The sequence below is a fragment of the Ranitomeya imitator genome, chromosome 3, assembly GCF_032444005.1.
Source record: "Ranitomeya imitator isolate aRanImi1 chromosome 3, aRanImi1.pri, whole genome shotgun sequence".
Taxonomy (NCBI): Eukaryota; Metazoa; Chordata; class Amphibia; order Anura; family Dendrobatidae; genus Ranitomeya; species Ranitomeya imitator.
Window position 1 is genome coordinate 717,098,322 of NC_091284.1, and position 27,158 is coordinate 717,125,479.

Sequence of the window (27,158 nt, forward strand, 5' to 3'; positions counted from 1 at the left end):
TTTTGATAACTTGCCAAGCTAAAACACACAGCAGGAGGCTGGTATTCTCAGACTGGTAAGGGGCCATGGATATTCGCCCTCCTCAGACTCAAAATAGCAGCCCACAACAATCCCAGAAAAGGCACATCTATTAGATTCTGATCCAATTCTGGCTCTTTGAATGGCTCTTCCCACTTTCCCTTGTGCAAGTGAGGTAATAGAATTGGGGTTGATGTCAGCTGTGTAATATCAGCTGACATCAATCCCTGGGGTTAGTCAAGCAGAAGTGCCTACCAGACGCCCCCATTACTAACCCCCTAGTCAAATGTAGTAAAAGCAGAGACAGAGTAAAGTCCTTTAATTGAAATAAGAACAAAGACTACTTCATTGGAAATAAAAACTCCCAACCCTCTTTTACTGACTGAGCAGAGCGTGAGAAACTCTCCCTGTGACCGGCCGTAACCTTAATGACATTACCGCTGCTCACAAGCAAAGCTTCTCATGCTCTGCTCAGTGTGAGTCGGCTGGCCTTTAGAACAGTCACATTACTGATGTGACTGCTCTCCAAGCCATCTGGATCGTCGTTGGACATGACCATTAGTGGAATATTGGCAGAAAGATGAGTATAACTTTGTTTTTTTATTTAAATATTTGGGGTGATTAAATGGGTAAAATAGGGTTGTGAAGTTTTTTATTTCAAACAAAGGAGCATGTGTGTTTATTTCAAATAAGGGACTTTACTCTGTCTCTGTCTTTATTACATGTGACTATGATGTTAGTAATTGGAGTATCTTACTATTCCATGGGCTTGATGCCATAAAACAGCTGACATCAACCCCCAAACTATTACCCCACTTGCTACCACACCAGGGCAAGTGGGAAGAGCAAGGCTAAATACCAGAATTGGTGCATCGTAGGGATGTGAAATTTCTGGGGTGGCTGAGGGCTTATGTTCTTAGTCTGGGAGGTGGACAATATCAATGGCCTCTTCCTAAGCTATTAATATCAGCTTGCAGCTGTCTTCATAGTATTTGCTGGTTAGTAAATATAGGGAGGACTCCACATCATTTTTTGGGAGTCTCCTATATAATAACCAGTAAAGGCTAAGCAAACAGCTGTGGGCTCATATTAATATTCTGGGAATCTTTATAGCTATTGGCCCCTTCCCAGAATATTAACATCAGCCCCCACCTGTCGTCTTTCTCTCAGCTGGTTATGAAAATAACGGTGAACCCCCATGCCATTTTTTTTCTTTTTTTTAAATTTATTTATTCACAAGTACAGTAAAATGCACACCTAAGATAACTTTAGTTTACAGCGTCCAGGTGTTCCTGCAGCTGGAAACACAAGCAATCTTAAAGTGTCTCTCAAAGTTTCCCATGAGGTTTCTGGGCCCTGCAGCTGCTGGGAGACCCGGTGACTGTGAACTCTGGTGGTTACCTGAGTACACAGCCACAGGGTTTCGCAGTATCTCAAGTGCCGAACTGATTAATGCCGGAGTGCCAAGTGCCAGACTCATAGTCGTTCGTCAGTCCGGCACTGGTCTGTTCAGCATGAGAACCAGTTACTATGAACTCAGGTGAACTTACAGTAAGGTTATTTCAGTTCACAGTGGCCCTTCCCTAATGAGAACTAGGCGCTGTGAACTGAGATAACCTTACTTATGTCACCTCAGTTCCCAGCAGCCATGTCTCACAGAGCACAGCTCCAGTTTATTTAACCCCTTAGTGACAGAGCCAATTTGGTACTTAATGCCCGAGCCAATTTTTGCAATTCTGACCACTGTCACTTTATGAGGTTATAACTCTGGAACGCTTCAACGGATCCCGCTGATTCTGAGATTGTTTTTTCGTGACATATTGTACTTCATGTTAGTGGTAACATTTCTTCGATATTACTTGCGATTATTTATGAAAAAAATGGAAATATGGCAAAAAAATTTAAAATTTTGCAATTTTCAAAATTTTTTTATATTTATGCCCTTAAATCAGAGAGATATGTCACAAAAAATAGTTAATAAATAACATTTCCCACATGTCTACTTTACATCAGCACAATTTTGGAAACAAAATTTTTTTTTGTTAGGGAGTTATAAGGGTTAAAAGTTGACCAGCAATTTCTCATTTTTACAACACCTTTTTTTTTTAGGGACCACATCACATTTGAAGTCATTTTGAGGGGTCTATATGATAGAAAATAACGAAGTGTGACACCATTCTAAAAACTACAGCCCTCAAGGTTCTCAAAACCACATTCAAGAAGTTTATTAACCCTTTACGTGCTTCACAGGAACTGAAACAATGTGGAAGGAAAAAATGAACATTTAACTTTTTTTTGCAAACATTTTAATTCAGAACCATTTTTTTTATTTTCACAAGTGTAAAAACAGAAATGTAACCATAAATTTTGTTATGCAATTTCTCCTGAATACGCCAATACCCCATATGTGGGGGTAAACCACTGTTTGGGCGCACCGCAGAACTTGGAAGTGAAGGAGCGCCGTTTGACTTTTTCAATGCACAATTGGCTGGAATTGAGATCGGACGCTATGTCACGTTTAGAGAGCCCCTGATGTGCCTAAACAGTGGAAACCCCCCACAAGTGAGATCATTTTGTAAACTAGACCCCTTAAGGAACTTATCTAGATGTGTGGTGAGCACTTTGAACCCCCAAGAGCTTCACAGAAGTTTATAACGTAGAGCCGTGAAAATAAAAAATCGCATTTGTTTACACAAAAATGTTATTTTCGCCCACAAATTCTTATTTTCACAAGGGTAACAGGAGAAATTAGACCACAAAAGTTGTTGTGCGATTTCTCCTGAATACGTAGATACCCCATATGCGAGGGTAAACCACTGTTTGGGCGCACCGCAGAGCTTGGAAGTGAAGGAGCGCCGTATTACTTTTTCAATGTAGAATTGGCAGGAATTGAGATTGGACGCCATGTCGCGTTTGGAGAGCCCCAGATGTGCCTAAACAGTGGAAACCCCCCACAAGTGACACCATTTTGGAAACTAGACCCCTTAAGGAACTTATCTAGATGTGTGGTGAGCACTTTGAACCCCTATGTGCTTCACAGAAGTTTATAACGTTGAGCCGTGAAAATAAAAAATCGCATTTTTTCTACAAAAATGATATTTTTGCCCCCAAATTTTTATTTTCACAAGGGTAACAGGAGAAATTAGACCACAAATGTTGTAGTGCAATTTCTCCCGAGTACGTCGATACCCAATATGTGGGGGTAAACCACTGTTTGGGCGCACCGCAGAGCTTGGAAGAGAAGGAGTGCCGTTTTACTTTTTCAATGTAGAATTGTCTGGAATTGAGATTGGACGCCATGTCGCGTTTTGAGAGCCCCTGATGTGCCTAAACAGTGGAAACCCCCCACAAGTGACCCCATTTTGGAAACTAGACCCCCGATGGAACTTATCTAGATGTGTGGTGAGAACTTTGAATGCCCAAGTGCTTCACAGAAGTTTAGAATGCAGAGTCGAGAAAATAAAAAATATTTTTTTTTTCCACAAAAAAGATATTGTAGCCCCCAAGTTTTTATTTTCACAAGGGTAACAGGAGAAATTGGACCGCAATAGTTGTTGTCCAATTTATCCCGAGTACACTGATGTGCCATATGTGGGGGTAAACCACTGTTTAGGCGCACGGCAGAGCTCGGAAGGGAAGGAGCGCTGTTTTGGAATGCAGACTTAGAATGGTCTGTGGGCGTTATGCTGCGTTTGCAGAGCCCCTGAAGTATCTAAACAGTAGTAACCCCCCACAAGTGACCCCATTTTGGAAACTAGACCCCCCAAGCAACTTATCTAGATGTGTGGTGAGAACTTTGAATGCCCAAGTGCTTCACAGAAGTTTAGAATGCAGAGTCGTGAAAATAAAAAAAATATATTTTTTTCCACAAAAAAGATTTTGTAGCCCCCAAATTTTTATTTTCACAAGGGTAACAGGAGAAATTGGACCCCAAAAGTTGTTGTCCAATTTATCCCGAGTACGCTGATGCCCCATATGTGGGGGTAACCCACTGCTTGGGCACACGACAGAGCTCAGAAGGGAGGGAGCACCATTTGACTTTTTGAGCGCAAAATTGGCTGTCGTGTTTGGAGACCCCTGATGTAACTAAACAGTGGAAACCCCCCAATTCTAGCTCCAACCCTAACCCCAACACACCCCTAACCCTAATCCCAACCCGATCCATAATCCTAATCACTAACCCTAACGATAATCACAACCCTTACCCCAAAACAACTCTAATGTCAACCCTAACCATAACCCTAATCAAAACCCTAAATCCAACACACCCCTAATCCTAATCTCAAGCCTAACCTCAAACCTAACCCTAATCCCAATACACCCCTAATCACAACCCTAACCTTAACCCTAATCCCAAACCTAACCCTAATCCCAAGCGTAACCCTAATGCCAACCCTAACCCTAATACCAACTCTAACCCAAACCCTAACCCCAAATCTAACCCTAACTTTAGCCCCAACCCTAGCCCTAACTTTAGCCCCAACCCTAACCCTAGCCCTAAGGCTACTTTCACACTTGCGTCGTTTGGCATCCGTCGCAATCCGTCGTTTTGGACAAAAAACGGATCTCCCAAATGTGCCCGCAGGATGCGTTTTTTTGCCCATAGACTTGTAATGCCGACGGATCGTGACGGATGGCCACACGTCGCGTCCGTCGTGCACTGGATCAGTTGTGTTTTGGTGGACCGTCGGCACAAAAAACGTTCAATGTAACGTTTTTTGTACGTCGTGTCCGCCATTTCTGACCGTGCATGCGTGGCCGTAACTCCGCCCCCTCCTCCCCAGGACATAGATTGGGCAGTGGATGCGTTGAAAAACTACATCCACTGCCCACGTTGTGCACAATTTTCACAACGTGTGTCGGTATGTCGGGCCGACGCATTGCGACGGCCCCGTACCGACGTAAGTGTGAAAGAACCCTAACCCTGAATTTAGCCCCAACCCTAACCCTAAATTTAGCCCCAACCCTAACCCTAGCCCTAACCCTAGCTCTAACCCTAGCCCTAACCCTAGACCTAGCCCTAACCCTAACTCTAGCCCTAACCCTAACCCTAACCCTAGCCCTAACCCTAGCCCTAACCCTAGCCCTAACCCTAGCCCTAACCCTAGCTCTAACCCTAGCCCTAACCCTAGCCCTAACCCTAACCCTAGCCCTAACCCTAACCCTAATTTTAGCCCCAACTGCTCTTCTCCTGTCGGCCGGCAGATGGCGATAGATGGCGGGCGCACTGCGCATGCGCCCGCCATTTTCTTTTCCCCGGCAGCCAGGAGGAGTAGCAGGAGGATCCAGGGACACCGGTAAGTATAATAGGGTCCCCGAACCCCCCTATTTCTCTGTCCTCTGATGTGCGATCACATCAGAGGACAGAGAATTACACTTTGATTTTTTTTTTTTTGCGGTCGCCGGTAAACGGTTAATTACCGGTGATCGCAAAACAGTTGTCGGTAAAACCGACCCCGATCATGTTCTTTGGAAGATTCACCCGGTGCCGGGCGGCAGGCGCACTGCGCATACGCCCGCCATTTTGAAGATGGCGGCGCCCACCGGGAGCCACGAGGAGCACCGGGGGAGATAGGTGAGTATCGGGGGGCTATCTGGGACCCCTTTTCTCTGCCCTCTGATGTGCGATCACATCAGAGGACAGAGAAATTAAAAAGAGATCGCGTTTTTTTTTTTGCGATCGCCGGTAAACGGTTAATTACCGGCGATCGCAAATGCGGGGTCGGTAGAAAAAAACCCGAATCATGTTCTCTGGGGTCTCGGCTACCCCCGGCAGCCAAGACCCTGGAGAAAATCCAACTCTGGGGGGCGCTATTTACTTTTTCCACAGCGCTGTTAATTAACGGCGCTGTGGTTTAAGTACCCTTAGCGGCCGCCATTAAAAGGCGTATCGGCAGTCGCTAAGGGGTTAAATAAATAATTTTAAAAAATGGTGTCGGCTCCCCCTCATCTTTAATAACCAGCCAATTTAAAGCAGACAGCTGCTAGCTGCATCCCTCAGCTGTCAGCTTTATTTTGGCTGGTTATGAAAAATAGAGGGGTATCCACTTGGTTTTTTATAATTATTTAAATAAATAATTTCAAAAGGAGCGTGGGATTCCTCCCCCATTTTTGAAAGTCAGCCAAGCTAAAGCAGACAGCTGAGGGATGATATTCTCAGACTCAGAAGGTGCTATGGATATCGGTCCTTGCCAGACTAAAAATAGCAGCCTGCAGCTGCCCCAAAAAAGCACATCTATTAGGCCGGCGTCACACTAGCGAGTTTTACGGACGTATGAGCGCATAAAATACGTCCGTAAAACACGCATTACACACGGCCCAATTATTCTCTATGCCCCTGCTCCTATCTGCCGTATTTTACTGATCTGTATTATACGGCTTTCTACGGCCGTAGAAAATCACAGCATGCAGCGTTTGTCACCGTATTGCGCAAAAAAATCGCCAATGAAAGTCTATGGAAGCCAGAAAAATACGGATTACACACGGACCAGCAGTGTGACTTGCGAGAAATACGCAGCGGTGTTAGCGAGAAAAGCCGACAATTCAGTGCGGTGTACAGTAAAATCACACTGACAGCTTACAGTAGAATAGTTAAAATAAATGTGTACACATAGAATAGGTATATATATATATATATATATATATATATATGTATGTGTCAGTGAGACATGATATGAGACATGGTTGTGCAGGCATGTACTACGGAGGACAGAGAATGAACTTCAATCCAATATTGCAGCCAGCATGCAGCCGGCGGGTAAGGAAAGGGTCAATCAAAAACCCCAAAACCCCGCCTCCATGGCTGAAGATTGTTCCCTCCAAATTCAGGTGACAGTGTCCCTTTAAACAAAATAGTATTGAGTTTCCCTACCTTAGTATGAGGTCCAAATTCCTCACTTAGCTTCTTCAGGGGGTTATCATACTCCAGCAACATCTGACCAAGCCGAGCAAACGATGGGTCACTGTAAAGAAAGCATTAAACATAAAACCATATGCCATGTATTATTATGTAGTTTTAGTCTAATTATAGATATGTTCTAATTATTCTTAATATAAATCTGAAATATATATACATTTTAAAAAAAATCATGCTGTCACTATGATCACAGCACATTCTTTTTGGCAATTGTTTGTTTGTTTGCCACTCACCTCTGACCTTGGAGCATTTCAAACGCACAGTTGTAAAGAGCAATAAGTGTTTTTCTGTCATCAATCCGAGACATTAGCAGAATTACAGAGAAGTAAGTCACTATTAGGTCCAGATAACTCTTTGTAAAGGTGTAATTAATATTCTGGAAGATAAAGAGAAAATAAATCAATAGTAAATGTTCAAATGTTAAAAATTTATAGCAATGTACAGTATGGTGTATTAATGTCAGAGCTACATGGAAAATTTAGTTTGTGGCAGTTGCAAATCTGAAGTTTCCATAGAAAAGTATTAAAGAAGTCCCCTCATGGGCGGGGATAAACAGAGCTCAGCATTCATAGATTCAGCAAATAACATAGTTAATTGTATAAATAAATACAGCAAGCAGCTCAGTAAGTGACACATTGCTGGAATCAGAATCTCTGCTTCTACATCATGCAGATCTCAGATGGGGTAATAAAAAAACCTGGTGCCACAATGCCTGGTAATGCGCACATCTATTATAAGCATGAGGTTTTCAAGCACCTGTTGTACTATGAATATATCAAAACAGACAGTTGCATGCAAAATGAAATAAGAGCTGTTGAAATTTAAAAAAAAAAGTTTGTGTGCCGCAGAAAAAGTTGGGATTTAGTCAATATCTTTAAGAACATTCCAGGAGTTTCTGCTATTCAAACAGCACGATCTGATGATTTTCATATCCTGTGAATTTGACCTGCGCCCTGCAGTTCCATAAATACAGCTCAATTTTCTTGCAAGCCAAGAAAGTGATAAACATAATCAACTCCAATTAACAAACTTAGATTACTATCTCAAATTAGGAGCTCTTCTGTAATCATCCTGAACAGTGCTGCTCATTGTACTTACAATGTCAAAATAACACTGGCAAGCATCTATTGTATTCAATAACTCATACACGTGGTCCTGCAGGGAGAACAGACAAAAAAGTATAAGGGTTTTTAGACATTTTTATAAATAATGTAAAAAAATAAAATAAAAGTACATTCTATGCAAAGTGAAGATAACTGATACATTTCAGACAAATCAATTGTTCTGTTTTTTTTTTATTCCTATCCTGCAAATGTAATAATTAGGGTTGAGCGAAACGGATCGTTCACTTTCAAAAGTCGCCGACTTTTGGCAAAGTCGGGTTTCATGAAACCCGACCCGATCCCTGTGTGGGGTCGGCCATGCGGTACGCGACTTTCGCGCCAAAGTCGCGTTTCGTATGACGCGCTTGGCGCCATTTTTTTCAGCCAATGAAGGGGCGTGGGCAGAGTGATGACATAGGTCTTAGGGGCGTGGACGCCTATCGCCATGTTGTCGCTTGTGCGCTGTAGAGAGAGAGAGAGAGAGAGAGATAGAGAAAAAAAAAAAAAAATCCCATTGCCTTTGCATTGGGTTTCGTGTTTCGGTCGATCCTCGACTTTTCGCCATAATCGGCCGATTTCACTCGACTCGACTTTTGAGATAGTCGGGTTTCGCGAAACCCGGCTCGACCCTAAAAAAGTCAAGGTCGCTCAACCCTAGTAATAATCATTATTGTCATTGTTGATACATTATTGTTATTTTCCAAATCTTTAGAAAAATTTTTTGTATGAGTCATATGATTTTACAAATATAACTGAATTTATAAACCTAAACCAAACTTTCAATATTTTATTAAGGCGATATGAGTAGCTAAAGTATAGTTTATCACTGAAGAATCTCATCTTTAATCCCTTACCGGCGAAGCCAATTACTACCTTCATGTCCAGGCCAAATTTTTCAATTCTGACTAGTGTCACTTTATGAGGTAATAACTCTGGAACTCTTCAACTTTTTTTCGTGACACATTGTACTTCATGTCACACGTCAGTGGCTCCGGTACGGGAGGTGACAGTTTCCTCACATACCGGAGACACTGACTCACGTAGACACATTGAAATCAATGTGTCTCTGCACATGTCAGCGTGTTTTCACGGACCGTGTGTCCGTGTGCAAAACACGGAGACAGGTCAATGTTCGTGGGAGCACACGGATTACACGGACCCATTAAAGTCAATGGGTCCGTGTAAAACATGTACCGCACACGGACACTGTCCGTGTGCAGTCTGTGTGCCGTGCAGGAGACAGCGCTACAGTAAGCGCTGTCCCCCCACGTGGTGCTGAAGCCGCCATTGATATCTTCACTCCAGCAGCGTTCGCTGGAGAGAAGATATGAAAAATCCTTTTTTTTTTGTTTTTTCGTGTTTAAAATAAAAATCCCTGTCCCCACCCCCCTCCCACCCCCTGTGCGCCCGCCCGCTGTTAATAAAATACTCACCCGGCTCCCTCGCAGCGTCCTGTCCTCGCCGCAGCTTCTCCTGTATGAGCGGTCACGTGGGGCCGCCGATTACAGTCATGAATATGCGGCTCCACCTCCACCTTCCTTCTGGAATTTTTGACAGAAACCATGGTGTAGGCACTCAACATTTCTAAGTACCAAAAATATATTTATAAATGTGCTATTTACATGAAATTCTCACCAGATCTCGGTAATAACCCATCCAATCTAAACAGGCAAAGAAATGAAACCATACAGTAGATGTCTATAAATTAAAGGGGTTGTCCACTACTAGGACAACCCCTTCTTGATCTGGGCCCCGATAAAATAAAAAAGCCTATACTCTTCTCCCGTGCCAGCACCATTCGCTTGGTGTTGGCACTCGCGGTTCCAGGGCTCTCATGTGGTTGTTGTGAAACATGAGCCCGGCTCCCAATCAGCGCTGGCGTCACTGTCCCCACCTTAGAACGAATTGAACATGAAGAGTAAGGCCGGGGTCACACTTGCGAGTGCAATGCGAGAAACTCGCACGAGTCTCTCGCATCAATACCCGCCACAGCCGCCGACACTCAGGACCAGAGCGTTCAGCTGCATAGAAATACAGTGGGGCAAAAAAGTATTTAGTCAGTCTGCAATAGTGCAAGTTCCACCACTTAAAAAGATGAGAGGCGTCTGCAATTTACATCATAGGTAGACCTCAACTATGGGAGACAAACTGAGAAAAAAATCCAGAAAATCACATTGTCTGTTTTTTTTAACAATTTATTTGCATATTATGGTGGAAAATAAGTATTTGGTCAGAAACAAACAATCAAGATTTCTGGCTCTCACAGACCTGTAACTTCTTCTTTAAGAGTCTCCTCTTTCCTCCACTCATTACCTGTAGTAATGGCACCTGTTTAAACTTGTTATCAGTATAAAAAGACACCTGTGCACACCCTCAAACAGTCTGACTCCAAACTCCACTATGGTGAAGACCAAAGAGCTGTCAAAGGACACCAGAAACAAAATTGTAGCCCTGCACCAGGCTGGGAAGACTGAATCTGCAATAGCCAACCAGCTTGGAGTGAAGAAATCAACAGTGGGAGCAATAATTAGAAAATGGAAGACATACAAGACCACTGATAATCTCCCTCGATCTGGGGCTCCACGCAAAATCCCACCCCGTGGGGTCAGAATGATCACAAGAACGGTGAGCAAAAATCCCAGAACCACGCGGGGGGACCTAGTGAATGAACTGCAGAGAGCTGGGACCAATGTAACAAGGCCTACCATAAGTAACACACTACGCCACCATGGACTCAGATCCTGCAGTGCCAGACGTGTCCCACTGCTTAAGCCAGTACATGTCCGGGCCCGTCTGAAGTTTGCTAGAGAGCATTTGGATGATCCAGAGGAGTTTTGGGAGAATGTCCTATGGTCTGATGAAACCAAACTGGAACTGTTTGGTAGAAACACAACTTGTCGTGTTTGGAGGAAAAAGAATACTGAGTTGCATCCATCAAACACCATACCTACTGTAAAGCATGGTGGTGGAAACATCATGCTTTGGGGCTGTTTCTCTGCAAAGGGGTCAGGACGACTGATCCGGGTACATGAAAGAATGAATGGGGTCATGTATCGTGAGATTTTGAGTGCAAACCTCCTTCCATCAGCAAGGGTATTGAAGATGAAACGTGGCTGGGTCTTTCAACATGACAATGATCCAAAGCACACCGCCAGGGCAACGAAGGAGTGGCTTCGTAAGAAGCATTTCAAGGTCCTGGAGTGGCCTAGCCAGTCTCCAGATCTCAACCCTATAGAAAACCTTTGGAGGGAGTTGAAAGTCCGTGTTGCCAAGCGAAAAGCCAAAAACATCACTGCTCTAGAGGAAATCTGCATGGAGGAATGGGCCAACATACCAACAACAGTGTGTGGCAACCTTGTGAAGACTTACAGAAAACGTTTGACCTCTGTCATTGCCAACAAAGGATATATTACAAAGTATTGAGATGAAATTTTGTTTCTGACCAAATACTTATTTTCCACCATAATATGCAAATAAAATGTTAAAAAAACAGACAATGTGATTTTCTGGATTTTTTTTTCTCAGTTTGTCTCCCACAGTTGAGGTCTACCTATGATGTAAATTACAGACGCCTCTCATCTTTTTAAGTGGTGGAACTTGCACTATTGCTGACTGACTAAATACTTTTTTGCCCCACTGTACATGCAGCCACGTGCTCTGGTCCCGAGAGCCGGCAGCAGTGCCTGGTATTGATGTGTGAGACTTGTGCAGGTTTCTCGCATTGCACTCACAAGTGTGACCCCGGCCTAAGTCAGAAATCAGCTGCAACCTAATATTTTTCTCAGTATTTCACAGGCTTGTCTAGCAAACCTTAAAAACATTTAAACATCTTGTGGCTCAGCAATGGAGTCTTGCGTGGTGAATGTGCATACAGACCATGGAGGTTAAGGTTACTTTCACACTAGCGTCGGTATGGCCCCATTGCAATGAGTCGGGCTGACGTACCGACGCACGTTGTGAAATAAATGAATAATGGGGGCAGCGGATGCAGCTTTTCAACGCATCCGCTGCCCCATTGTAATGTCCGGGGAGGAGGGGGCAGAGTTCCAACGTTTGTTGTGCCGACGGTCCGCCAAAACACGACGCAGACGGATGCGTCATGTGGCCATGCGTCGCAATGCGTCGCTAATGCAAGTCAATGGAGAAAAAACACATCCTGCGGGCAACTTTGCAGGATGTGTTTTTTCTCCAAAACAACGCATTGCGACGGCGGTCACACAACGCTAGTGTGAAAGTAGCCTAAGTGTGTTACTTATAGTTTTCTGTAAAGCAATTCAATCTGCTGATTCTGGATCTCTCCATACGTGGTCCTTGGCTCTTGGACAAATCTACTGATAATTCTTTTCACTCCTCCGTCGTTGCTAGTTTATGTTCTTTCCACTCCAGGATTATGGCCCCACCAGTGCTCACTGGAACCTGTAGCAGTTTAGAAATTCTTCTGTAACCAAAGCCATCAGCATATTTTGCAACATTAATGTTGCAACGGTCTTGAGACAGCTCACTGGTTTTACCCATTATGAAATGTTTCTTGTGTGGTACGTTGGTAATGAGACACCATTTTATAGGCCATCAGTTGAACCATCTAATATTATTTTTCACTAAGTGCCAGGATTGCTTTCTAGTTGCTAATAGATTTTAGCTGGTGTCATGACTTTCCATGGCTTTTTGCACCTCTTTCTTCATGTGTTCAATATTTTTTCCCTGTGCCATTTCTCATTATTGCACATAATTTATGGATGTCTTTGGTTTGATTTCCCTGCCTTTGTGGATTAGATGGATTGCTATCGACATCTGAAGAGAATTTCATGTCAATAACACATTTAGAAATATATTTACTTCAAAAATTGGTGATATGTTGAATGCTTATCTCACCCCCTCACCCCCTATGCATACATATATTGTATGTGTGTTTCTGCAGATGAAGAGACCTAAGTTGTCTCCAAAGCTTGCTGTGTATCTTATTTATTTTATTTCAGTTAACCATTATTATTCTTGTTTTTTACTGATGGTAATAAAAAAAATCAAGAATAAAGCAGTGGATACTTATTTATAATCTTTGTCCATGACCAAATAAAACTGAAAAATAATGAGCAAACAGAATAAACATATCTTTCTCACTGATATTATTATAGTTTGGAGAATAACATCACAAAAAAATAATGTAATTGCTGAATAATAATAATGTTACAAAATTATACTGCATGCCGCGAAGGTATCATCTAGCCAAACAGAACACCGTCCTGTAAAATCTGGCACAAAGTTGTCAGCCAAGAAAGAAGCAACCTTTGTTATGCTAATAGAACAGTATACTTAAAGAAACCCTCCAGATAAGGGGTGTCAAACTGCATTCCTCGAGGGCCGCAAACCATGCGTGTTTACAAGATTTCCTTAGCATTGCACAAGGTGCTGTAATCATTGTGTGTAGGTGATTAAATTATCACCTGTGCAGTACAAGGAAATCCTGAAAACATGACCTGTTTGCAGCCCTCGAGGAATGCAGTTTGACACCCCTGCTCCAGATAACTATAAATCAATTCACAGTAAATGCATAATGTGTAGTTAAAATACTTAGTGCACTCCATTTTTTTCTTTTTGACACAGTTAATCTAATTCATAGTCCCTTCTGCATTTTCACAAAAGGGCTTGCAGCTTCTCAGACTCCCGTACTGACTGCGTGTTTTAGTAGTCTAAAAACAACCAAATAGTGTCCAAGGGATCAGTGTAGGTATCAATTACATTATTTACAAATTGCCAAAGGCTAATAACCCTAACTAACAATTCCTAAATCTTAAAAAATAGCTTATTTATTCATTTAACGGGAACCTTCAGCAGGATTGTGCACAGTAACCTACAGACAGTGTCAGGTCGGCATTGTTATACTGATTAAATGATACCTTGGTTTGATGAAATCCGTCTTGTGGTTGTTGTTTAATATTTATTTTCAGTTTTGTGTTAATGATATGCTCATGCTCCGGGGCGGCCTGTGGAGTGGTCGTCATGTGGTGCTCTGCTTAGGTATTCATACTGATGGCTTCTGACAGGTCACTGGTCCCTCACTGACCTACCCCCTATTTTACATACTGAAAAAAACACTCATCCTTTAGGGATTTAAATCCTGCTTGTATATGAGGCTGCTCTAAACACCCCCATTATGCTGTAGGAATTACTTTCTCAAGACACATCCCTAATGGACATGTATCACAAAGGGTTAGCTACCTTATCTACCCTCTGAATTTTAACCTGTGTGACTCTGTAATTGACCACCATATCTAATTACTACTAAACATAGTGTAGATCATGAATAGGATTGTATCTCTTGAGCTAAAGGAAAGGTTTCTACGAATACTGAACAACACAATATCTGTCATTTTAAAAGGGCACCTTGATCCCATCTATTACATGAATAAATAAAAGTTACAAGATATAGAAATCTTTAGTTAGGGTTATTTGACTTTGGCAATTTGTAAATAATTTTAGCAGTCTAAGACATTTCCATTGATCTTGGCCGGTCCATCAAAGAACAGAGAAAATGGTCTCAGACTAGACTGTGCTTTCATAGTCTCAGACCCTCCCCTCTGCTGTTGCATAAATTAGCCAAGAACAACAATTGATGATAAGTGTATGATCACTTGTGAACTGGCTGAGGACATGAAGCCCGAAGATCCCCTTGAATAGAGACAAGCGGGGATTCCGTGTCTGGACACAAGCACAGCACCTATCAGCATTAATAAGTCCAGTCTGTGTGCCTAAACCTATCTGCGCAAATACCAGACGCAGACCATGCTGTGCCTTATATGACACTACAGTCATTCACTTTTTCATCATAGTACGTAACTGATGAAGGTCCAGATATAGGACCGAAACGTTTTTTGGCTACTACCATTAAAATCTCACGAGCATTAAGTTGAGTGCCAGGTTCTTTCTTTTAGTATCACATGGTGTGGGAACCTACCTGGGCACCACTAGTAGTAGTGCACATGGCTTTATCTTTGAATAGAGCAGTAACGCACATGTGGGACTGCCTATTTATAGACACTGAATGGAGCGGTGGTTGCACATGCTCATCACCGTTAAAGCACCACTTCAGTGGTGTTCCTTTATTTCAGCGCTGGAATGTTGCCACTAATGTAAGTTCCCTGATCCTAGTATTATACTTACCATCCACTGTCTTCAGCTGTTCCCTGCGCCACTGCAGTCCCAATCTGCCATTTTTTTACTGCAATTTTGAATGACCGGAAGTCATTCTAGCTCTCATAGACTTATATTGAGTTGCGATCTCCAGCTCGCCCAGCAAATACTGGTGAGATCTGGCAGGTCACAAACTGAAGAAGAACAACTGGAGCGACTTCAATATCAGAAGAAGACAGCGGATGGTAAGTACATTTCTAGGTGCAGGGAACTTATATTAGTGCCACAATTCTCACAGTAAAATAAAAAAAAAAAAAACATTGGAGTGGACTTTTAAATTCACATTCTTGTAATTTTGGTTGGACACCAGTGATCGCATATTTATCATCTATACTTTGGGAAGATAATATATGTTGTTTATGAGACAAGTTCAACCCTTTGAGCAAACAATGTAAGTTAAATGATAAAAGAGCTATGTACACGTTTAAAAATCAATACTTACCCTAAATTCCATCACATCCAAAAATGTCAAATAATAACCAGTTAAGTATTTCACAATCTCAGTTTTATCTTTGTGCACCGGCCCAAGATGTTGCTAGATTCAGAAGAGAAAAAGAGGCTATTAATTAATATTCTAATCATTCCATAATTTAGAACCACCTGGATGGTAATACACTCATTTACACTCATATTATATAATGCTGCAATAATGCTTATCATTACTCCGGTATGAAATTGGTATATTGCACTTGCTGGATACCATCTACTGTATCTTTTTGTGCCTTAATTGTGCATGAATTTGTTTTTGTTTTTCCATAAAGAGCCCTTTCCAACAATACAGTCTTCCACAGTAGACTGACTTTATAATAATATTCTTTCTTTTATAAGAATATGGACCTGCAATAGCTCATTAGCAGACAACCAACGGGGTTGGGTTCATGTATATTTATATACAGTGCGTGTATATATTCTGCTTTATGAATGTAGTGGGTGAAGCTTGAACTACAGAGTGATTTGATAATTAAATTGTGATGCTTGTCAGTACTCACGAACAAGCCGTGAGGCAGGTTAGTCAAACGTTCTGTGATCAGATACCAAGAGAGCAAATGGTAAAGAAAAGGGAAAAGACAAAGGCGTAGTCAGGTAACGGTCCAAGGTCAGAACACCAGAAAGATAGCTGATCAGAGCAAAATGGCTAGGCAAATGGATAGTCAGAATGACCAAGGTCAGGCTGCAATAGATCAGCAAAGAGAACACAGGAATTCAAAGCAAAGCACAACACAACCAAGCCTACGCGAAACGCGCGTCAGAGGGGGGTTAACCTGGGACCTCGGCACTTTACGTCTTTCCACTATGGGTAAGGAAATTATTCCTGACTAAGTTGTACTGCTTTGTTTCTTTTTTGTGTGTTGGTCATTATGACAGTCACTTTAAACACACATTTTTATGCCAGCACTCAGTGATTTTCCATTGGTACCTTGATTCATTCTGTGGATGCATGTTTTGCATCCAATGACGTCTTTGATATTTATAACGCTGACTTATTGAGTGCCATATAATTACTATATAATTATTGACTCATTGAGTGCCATATAATTATTTCTTAGCAGTACATACTTTGTACCGATATTTTTGTGCCGAGGCTTTATTTGTTTCCCACTGGGTTTTCTGTCCTTTCTTCATTTATATTGTTGTATGTTTTTTCATATGTTTTCAATAAAGTTTACTATTTTTATATATGTGTATGGAACTCCATTTTTCTCTGTGGTCATATGTATCTTGGGAGTATACACTTACTAGTCCTTTTTCAATACATGGGCATATGTATTTAAGTCATATTTGACTGTAATTGAGCATTTCATGGGACCCATGTTCTTTTCTGTGAGTTTATTTATATCACAACCAAGCAAATGCAGAGATCTGGTGTGGAGAGATCAGCTAAGTAGCTAGGTAATCACTTAAAACAGGGAACACCTGAAGTAAGCCCAGCACCTCCCAGTCTCAGATTGGACAACAGAGCTGTTTTTCAAAATACTGCCAGCTTGGTATGCCCCTGCACTAGATTGGATGACTGAACTGTCACTTAATGCATCCAAGTCACACTGAGCGGGGGAGTCATGACAAATATATTGGGTTCATTCCCCTTGTGATAATTAGGGAACTGCTAATTCTCTACTTTCTTTAGTTTACAAAATGAGTTAAGTACAGACAGTACTGCTTCCTTGAATGCTATTCAATATGAGCAGGAACTTCCTAACAGAAAACACAATGAGAAACTGCCAACCGGGCTGTGATCCAAACTATCTGCATCCTTACAGACTAATAGGGCCACTCAAATCCATATTACATCCATGTTGTACCCTAATACACTAATCAGTAGGCATCTGAGAAACACAGACCACTAATTTTTACATGAATATTAATAATTTGATTTTTGCCTGTCTGGCACATTTACAGTCAAATGAATGAAGGGCACCATGTTGGGAACAAGAAAGGCTCATTTACTTATTATCTTATTTAAATTTATTCACTTTTACTCACTGACACAGCGCCATTAATTGCACAGGGCTTTACAGATATTACCGCATCATTGTTTTTTCATTCTTATGACACTTTAAAGCTCACATTCAACTATTCGAATGTAGAAAGAAGAACGTAACCCATGGGTTAGTTTGGTCTCCATATTTTCCTATGTCCCTGAGAGGGGTACTATATCTACCAACATGATGGGAGCACTGACAGAATTGGGAAAAAATAAATGATCTCATTATTATTATTATTATTATTATTATTATTATTATTAATTAGAGACTAATGTGAGTTTCCAGGAATATCCCTGATGTTCTGTCCTTAGGCATAATGTGACTGTGCCTGGTGCTTCTGTCCAATTTTGGCTACAATAGCTTTGGTGCTATTTAACACATACAATATCATTAGGTAATTACCGTGCTGCTGCGGACATCAATGTTTGGAAACTTCTTGCTGATGTATTTTATAGAAGACTCCATGGTTTTATCTGTGAAAAAGGGAGGCTTTGTCTTGACGTCTGAGCATGTCTGCAAAATGTAAAAAACATATACGGTACATGTTCATGAACATAAAAAGTTGACCTTTCAAGCAGTAATATATATACCTACTTTATATAGAAACATGGGAAAAGTTTTAGCAGCAGTCCAGTATACCAAAACTACAGAAATATCCGCCGTGTAAAAGAGCTACAAGAAAGCCTACAGCTCTTTAACTTTGAAAATAAAAAACAGTTGCACACATCCTCTGCCATTCACCCCCAAAAATGTTTTGCGGAGTGCCTGCCACTCAGAATTCGGAGCTTATTGCAGAATAATAATTAGGACAAAATTTAACGCTATGCCAATACAATCTACTGCAAAAAAAATGTCCTGGCAATTACTCAAGTCAGTATGATTACGGCGATACCAAACTTAAAAGGTCCTTTTATATTTTAGCAGTTGAAAAAAATTCAGAACCTTGGAAAGAAAAAAGAAATTTGTACTGTTTGTTATGTGAGACTCGTAACATTTTTATGTTACTGTGGGGTTGGGCAAGGGCTTGTGGTTAGGGTTGAGCGACTTTTACTTTTTTAGGGTCGAGTCGGGTTTCGCGAAACCTGACTATCTCAAAAGTCGAGTCGAGTGAAATCGGCCGATTATGGCGAAAAGTCGGGGATTGACCGAAACACGAAACCCAATGCAAAGTCAATGGGAAATCTAACTTTTTTTTCTCTCTCTCTCTCTCTCTCTCTTCCGTTTCGCTCAAGCCTACTTGTGGTTTCTCGCTGAGCTGATGTTTTGGGATATATATGACATTTTGATCACTTATATTTTGGGGGGAAAGTGCAACAGCTAAAGGACTGAAATTCCAGATTTCTAATTTTTGTATTTTTTTCGCCATTTAACTATCGATTTAAATACTTTTTGTTGATAGATGAGACTTTATCAAACAAGACAATACCAAATATGTTACAGTTCTGCAGTGAGTAGTGACATTTTGGATCTCCTATGAAGCCAAGCCTCCCATCTTGATTAAGCTGACATAGTATTTGACATTGTGCTATACAAAATAAGCGTCACATTACATGCAGATTACAAAGAAAACATGAAGCAGCACAAAATGCAAAAAAAAAAATAAAATCTCGTGGTGCATGCCTCCTGGACTAACAAGTCCATAATCCTTCAGATATATAAAGATAAGAAAAGGCAGCACTTCATTAATAAGCAAAAAGTGTGGACTTTATTAGCTCATATGGGGATGTTCTATCATAAACACCCAACACAAGTCACCCCTAGCGTAGAGTCTGTAGCCAACAGAGAAGTCTGCCCAGTTCTCCAGAAACAAAAAACTCTCACCAATTCCTGAGCTACTTAATCAACTCTCTCTGCCTCTCTGGCATGGCAAGTGGTAAGTGACATTTTGCCATTTTTCCAAATTGGGAAATAAAGTACTGTTGTTCTGGAATTGAACTTTTGGAGTATTGCCTATTTTTCTTGGATCTGTATAACAAAGTTGGCTAACCACTAATTAGTGTGCACCAACTGCTATCATGGACGAGTGCTGATTTTTGTACTTATTTGAAAGGTAGCAAGATAAATAGATAGATAAATAGATAGATAGATAGATGATAGATAATAAATAGATAGATAGATAATAGATTGATAGATGGATCAATAGATAGATAGATGGTTTAGATTTAATTAATTTACAAAATATGCTGTTTTAAGGCTTCATGGCTTTTTATATTGTCACTAAACTCCTCAGGGACTTCTAATATCCCCATATATTACAGTAAGGATACATAATAACTAAGAGTTCTAATATTTTAATGTAAAATAAAGGTAATAAATTGATGTAAAGTTGGTGAATGCCAATCAAACTATTAGCCAGATAAAAAAAAAAGATCTGCTACAATCAGTGTAATATGAGGGTAGTCATTTCCATAGTGCTACCCTGGCATCATGTTCCTGAGTCTGACACCTCGGTTTCAACTGTCATTTAACTGCCTACTAGTGACGTGTCCACAGTTATTGTTTATGTGTCTCCATTTCTCGGCCGTGAACCCAGCAGTCACTGCCATTTTACATAGAGTTTGAAGAATCTGTGACATCTTTTGGAAGAAGTGACAGGTACATATCTTCTGGATATAACAGTTGTATCAAAGAATAGACAATGACACTAATAGGCTGTCTATTTTCAATTTTCTTGATGCTCTATTGCTCCACAGAAGTGAAAGACTACATAATAATTAGTGATGAGCGAATATACTCGTTACTCGAGATTTCCCGAGTACGCTCGGGGTTCTCCGAGTATTTGTTCGTGCTCGGAGATTTAGTTTCTCTTGCCGCAGCTGAATGATTTACATCTGTTAGCCAGCATAAGTACATGTGGGGATTCCCTAGCAACCAGGCAACCCCCACAAGTACTTATGCTGGTTAACAGATGTAAATCATTCAGCTGTGGCAAAGAAAAACTAAATCTCCGAGCACTAAAAAATACTCTGAGGACCCCTCGAGCATGCTCGAGAAATCTCAAGTAACGAGGATATTCGCTCATCACTAGTGTTGAGCGATACCTTCCGATATTTGGAAGTATCGGTATCGGATTGGATCGGCCGATATCGACAAAATATCGGATATCGCCGATACCGATACCCGATACCAATGCAAGTCAATGGGACAAAAATATCGGAATTAAAATAAACCCTTTCTTTCCTTTCCTATCACTAATAATAATGAAAGCATCGCATTATTACTTGGTAATTTCTGCTAAAGACATAATCAGTATTAATCTAGATCCTATCAAAATATTTTTAGTTGAAATGGTGACCTACAGTAGCTTTTCTGTAGCTGCCACTTCCAACTTTGTGATGTCTGTGATTGCCAAATGATGTTTTTTAAAGAGGACGTGTCACTAGGTCAAAAGTGACCAAGTTTTTGATCTTTTATTTCTGTTGCTCTCCTGAGTTTTACATTTTTGTTCTTTATTAAATCCGCAATACAGTTCCAGAGATATGGGGGCCTTTGGTAAAGAGCATAAAAATTAGCACTAAATAAACCCGCCCATAGCGCTGGAACCATATAGTGCAGGGGTCGACAAATAATTTTCCCAAGGGGTCACATGAGAGACAGTGACTATTGTGGAGGGTCAAACCAATAAGCTCAAATTAATTCTGGTCAATATTAAAATTATGATAATATTAACATATAGATTGCAAATTTAAGTATTATTTTATATTAATATTGCACTTAACATTGAGCCGAATTAAGTATGTTGACATCCCCTATATACTGTATGGGACCGCACACAGCCTCCTTTATAGAGTATGGATCCCACACAACCCCCTAGATACAGTATGAGCAATCTCATAGCCTCCTATATACAGTATGAAATCTTGCACAGCCTCCTATATAAAGGAAGAGCTCTCACATAGCCTCTTTATATACAGTATGAGACCCTGACATAACCCCCAATGTACAGTATGAGCCCCCACATAGCCTCCTATATACTGTAAGAGCCCCCACATAGCCTCCTAAATACCGTATGGACCCCCAAATAGCCTCCTACGTAGAGTATAAGCCCCATATAACCTCTTATATACAGTAAAAAAAAAACACATAGCCTCCTAAATACAGTATGAGCACCCACATAGCCTCCTAACTAAAATTTGAGCCCCCACGCAGCCTTCAATATACAGTATGAACCCCCACATAGCCTCTTAAATACAGTATGAGCCCCACAAAGTCTCCTACATACAATTTGAGCCTCCACATAGCATCCTACATAAAGTATGAGTCCCCACATAACCTCCTAAATACAGTATGAGCCCCTACATAGCCTGTTAAATACATGTAAACATCCCATACACATGAATAAAACTTACATACCTCACTCCCATTCCCCGGATGCTTTGCACTGACTGTCCATGCAGCATACAGCAGATGCAATGTAATGACGTCATTACGTCTGCTGTCTCACATGCTAACTGAAGATGCGGATAGTTGTGACAGCGGACTGCGGTGGACAGGCGAGGGCATGGTGTGGCGCTGGAACAGCCGGAAAGGACGGATGTAGCCTGTAGGCCGCACATTGACCTGCTCTGGTATAGCAGATTTAGAAAAAAATTGAATACTCACAACAAAAGCAGGAATAAAAACAGCAAGAACTGGACAATTTGGACTAGGTGACAGGTCCTCTGTAAAAGCATGTTCAACTTTTGTGTGCTCTACAAGGTGCCTTGCTACTAATTTGCATCTGAGCTCCATCGATGTCTAGGCATTCATTTACAAATATTACCTTTCTTAAGCTATAATCGCACCTCATTTATTTATTTCATTTGAGATTCATATATAGAGAAGTGCTTTTGGCAAATACCTAGAACACATCTACTGGGTACAAAGGGGCAAAAAATAGTCTGGTTTTCACATTCATTTGAAAACAATAGTCGACTACCATTTACACCCAAGCACCAAAACTCCATGTGATCAGTTTCTGGCAGGATGAAGGTATGACATTTCTAGAGGATGCCATCTTTGCTTGCACTTTCAATATAATTGGCTGGATGTCAGATTTTATGTGCTTGTACTCCATTCTTCATATTACACACGTACATGAGAGAACAGAAAAGAGCTAGCATGCCTATAATGCCTAATATCGGTGGTGGTGATATGTAATAATGCACATATAACCCTACCGGGGACAGACTTCTGATCCAGCACCAACGAGTGAGCAAGATGTCTGCCATGGCAATAATACCAAGATAAGTAAAGGTTTGTTTTTTTACTTTAAATTAATGTAAGAGGTCGTAGTTAACTTCTTTAATAAGACCCAACATCTGTTTCATAGTTTAGCAGTTGAAAGTAGACACTAATCCATCATGTTCAACCTATAACCTAGCATGTTGATCCATTGGGAGGCAGAAACCCCAAGGGGAAGAAGCTAAATGTCTCATATTAGGATAAAAATCCCTTCTCAACTCCACAGATGACAATCAGATTAGTTCCCGGGATCAACGTCTCATCACAGAATCTAGTGCCCATAACCTGTAATAATACTGTACAGTATATGTATTAAGAAAGACATCCAGGCCTCCAAGTATCCTTGTACTTGAACCAACCAATACCAAATCATGTGGCAGAGAGTTCTATAATCTCACTGCTCTTACAGTAAAGAATCTGCGTCTGTGATTATGATTAGGCCTGCTTTCCTCTAGACGTAGAAGATGTTCCCATGTCTTTGTTTTTGGACTATGGGTTTAAAAAGATCATTATACAGACATTTATATTTCTACATTGTGATAAGATTGCCCCTAAATCTGGGAATTTCATATTTCCTTTCTGGAGTTTTCCTTTGATCCTATATCTCTCGATGATTATTTTTGAGGCACCTTTGCTTGCGCTGTCACTCAGATATGTGACAAAAATATCTGAATTACACAGGGCTTGAAACTTCCTTCTAAAAAAGTTTATTTTTCAACTGACAGGAAGTGAAAGTTAATATCGCTGTCACACATGAAACAAACACTGCAGGGTGGCGCAATGCAGCCTCCTCATAGTTAACTATGACATTTTCTCTATGAAGGAAAATAGGGAATACAAAAGAGACAGCAAAGAACATTTGTAGCACAGAAAAGTGTATTGGCAAAAATAAATTAGTAAATATATTTAATAATGTATTCTGTATGTGAGCATCCAGGGGTGTATAAGGTTCTACCAAGGTTAAAAGTTCTACCAATACTGCAACTTGTCATTTAGTCACTGCATAGTGGAAAAACAAATCACTCCTGGGACCTCCACCGATCACTGCTGGAACCTCCGCCGATTCTGGGACCTCCATCAATCATTGCTGGAACCTCCACCAATCACTTGCTGGGACCTCTATCGATCATTCCTGGGATATCCACCGATCACAGATTGGGAGTTTAATGTTTTCTATTTGAATGGAGCAGCAGCCAAGAATGCTCACTGCTGCTCCATTCAAAGCCTATTGGACTGATGGAGATGGTCAAGAAGAGAGCTCAGTGCTCTCTCTCTAAAGCTAAAGCTGGCTTCACATTTTAGATGGCTGTCGGCTGACTGATGCTTCTGCCAGTCGTTCATCTCACAGCTATCTCAGCCGACTCTCCTATAAAGAGGAGCGCTCCCATACACAAGAACTGTGAAGAGCTCGTGTTCTCTATGAGAAAGGTGCCAAATGACATCTCTTTCAGCAGCTTTTCTCTTAGGAGAACAAAGTAATCAGCATTCCAAAATCGGACAGGCGCAATTGACATTTCTCCCAATATCAGTTGGCCGGCCCCAGCATAAACATTAGACCGTCGGCTGAACCCGTCAATATTGTCCAATGTGTCCAACATTAGGCTAATGTGTATTTTGGCCTTATCTCCCATTGACTATCTTCCTCACACCTCACTAAGTTTTCCCCAGTTATAAGCAAAGATTACATACACCACATGTGTGGTCTTGCAGGAAATAAAATAAAAAACACAATGTGGTGTATGTAATCTTTTGCCCTTGTAAATTCTTCTACATAAGGAAGACAATACGCCCGCTATATGTTAGATTTAGACAGCATATTATTTCTGTTAACACAGGTAAAGGCGTACAACATTTGATCAACCACATCAGGGACACTCATGGTGGCAATCCAGGTGTTCTAACTTTTGCAGGTATAGAACGATTGACGCTGCCTCCACAGGGTGGCGATCTGCATAAGTTGCTACTTAGAAGGTAAGCCCGGTGGATAATGTGCACACGGGTGCTGGATTCCACCGGTTTAAATGAAAGAGTTGATATGTCCGTCTTTAAAAATAGTCTTCAAAAACAGTCCTTGCTTGGGATTATTGTTTTTAATTTAAGAATATGTATAAATTCTTTTAACATTTGTTATTGTATATCTATTTGAGAAACATGTTGCTTTGTCCTGTTTTAGCAGGGAAGTTTTGGGACGAGGGGCTTACCTTTGCATAGGTATTTAATCCTCCTTCATTTCTCTTTACTTGCGTAACCCGTTGAAGCGCACTTGTGCAAAACGATCGTCGTCATTCCTGCACCCCATTCCCATTCTCCCGCAGAAGATGCTTCAATAAAGTTTGAAAATCAGCCTGGTGAGTGCCATTTATCTCTATTTTCTTTGCATTGGAGGACCGTTGATGTTCTGGATGAGAACACGAAGGTTTTAGGTCACCTGCCGGCTCTTATAGTCTTACAAGCAGCTGCACCGCAGGTGTTTAAGCTGTGCGGATTTTTCTTTCTTCTCCCCATGTGAGATATCTAAAAAAGTTTCACTGCGTTCCAAATTTATAGCCCCTGATTCTTAGCATATTTTGTATAACTAGATGGTAGCCTGATTCTAACGCATCCGGTATTCTAGAATACTAGATGGTGGCCCGATTCTAACGCATCGGGTATTCTAGAATATGCATGTCCACGTAGTATATTGCCCAGCCACGTAGTATATTGCCCAGCCACGTAGTATATTGCACAGTCACGTAGTATATTGCCCAGTGAAGTAGTATATTGCCCAACCACGTAGTATATTGCCTAGTCACGTAGTATATTGCCCAGTGACGTAGTATATTGCACAGTCACGTAGTATATTGCACAGTCACGTAATATATTGCCCAGTCACGTAGTATATTGCCCAACCACGTAGTATATTGCCCAGCGATGTAGTATATTGCACAGTCACGTAGTATATTGCCCAGTCACGTAGTATATTGCCCAGCCACGTACTATATTGGCCAACTACGCAGTATATTGCTCAGTGATGTAGTATATTGCCCAGCCACGTAGTATATTGCCCTGTTACGTAGTATATTGCCTAGTGACGTAGTATTTTGCGCAGCCACGTAGTATATTGCCCAGCGATGTAGTATATTGCCCAGTGACGTAGTATACAGCACAGAGCCACGTAGTATATTGCACAGCGACGTAGTATACAGCACAGAGCCATGTAGTATAGTGGCCAGTCACGTAGTATATTGCCCAGTTACGTAGTATATTTCCCAGTGCCGTAGTATACAGCACAGAGCCACATAGTATATTGCACAGCGAAGTAGTATACAGCACAGAGCCACATAATATATTGCCCAGCCAGGTTTGTCACAGGTTAAAAAATAAAAAAATAAATATATACTCACCTTTCCGAGGGCCCCTTGTAGTCCACGGCAGCTTCCGGTCCCAGGGTTGGTATGAGCACAGGACCTGTGATGACATCGCGGTCACATGACCATGACGTCATGGCAGGTCTTTCTAGCACAGGCCCTGTGATGACGTCGCGGTCACATGACCGTGACGTCATGGCGGGTCCTTCTCCTATACCATCTTTGCCACCGGAACCTGCAACGGAATATGGCAGCCGGCGCGAGCGACTACGGAGGGTGAGTATAGCAGGTTTTTTTTTTGTATTATTATTTTTAACATTACATTTTTTACTATTGATGCCGCATAGGCAGCGTCAATAGTAAAAAGTTGGGGACACACAGGGTTAATAGCAGCGGTAACGGAGTGCGTTACCCGCGGCTTAACGTGGTCCGTTACCGCCGGCATTAACCCTGTGTTAGCGGTGACCGGAGGGGAGTATGCGGGCGACAGGCACTGACTGCGGGGAGTAAGGAGCGGCCATTTTCTTCCAGACTGTGCCCGTCGCTGATTGGTCGCGGCAGCCAGGCAGCTGGTGAGACCAATCAGCGAATGAATAACCATGACAGGACAGAAAGAAAGACGGCAGTGACCCTTAGACAATTATATAGTAGATGTATATAGTTTATTTATGAAGATTTTAGAATAATAGATTGAATACACAGGATTTGGCCAGCCGTGACCAATTAGCGAAGCGTGGTTCAACTCCCGTGCCAATTTGCGGCCGGACTGTGCCTGTCGCTGATTGTTCAAGGCCGGCCACGTAGTATATAGCACAGCCACGTAGTATATAACAGCCCACATAGTAAATAGCATAGCCACGTAGTATATTGCACAGCCACG

The 27,158-nt window shown here is 41.4% G+C and overlaps 2 protein-coding genes across 2 annotated transcripts in view; one reads left to right on the forward strand and one right to left on the reverse strand.

Annotated features, from left to right (window-relative positions):
- NCKAP1L (NCK associated protein 1 like) overlaps nucleotides 1-27,158 on the reverse strand; it is a 397,914-nt gene that overhangs the window by 366,308 nt on the left and 4,448 nt on the right. The window contains exons 2-6 of the mRNA XM_069758709.1: nucleotides 18,111-18,221; nucleotides 15,668-15,760; nucleotides 8,033-8,089; nucleotides 7,168-7,310; nucleotides 6,890-6,980 (exon numbers count right to left, since the gene is read on the reverse strand). Of these exons, the coding sequence (XP_069614810.1) occupies nucleotides 6,890-6,980; nucleotides 7,168-7,310; nucleotides 8,033-8,089; nucleotides 15,668-15,760; nucleotides 18,111-18,221 (495 nt within the window). The remainder of the gene's footprint in view (nucleotides 1-6,889; nucleotides 6,981-7,167; nucleotides 7,311-8,032; nucleotides 8,090-15,667; nucleotides 15,761-18,110; nucleotides 18,222-27,158) is intronic.
- LOC138670922 (protein D7-like) overlaps nucleotides 1-27,158 on the forward strand; it is a 104,526-nt gene that overhangs the window by 36,377 nt on the left and 40,991 nt on the right. The window lies entirely within an intron of this gene.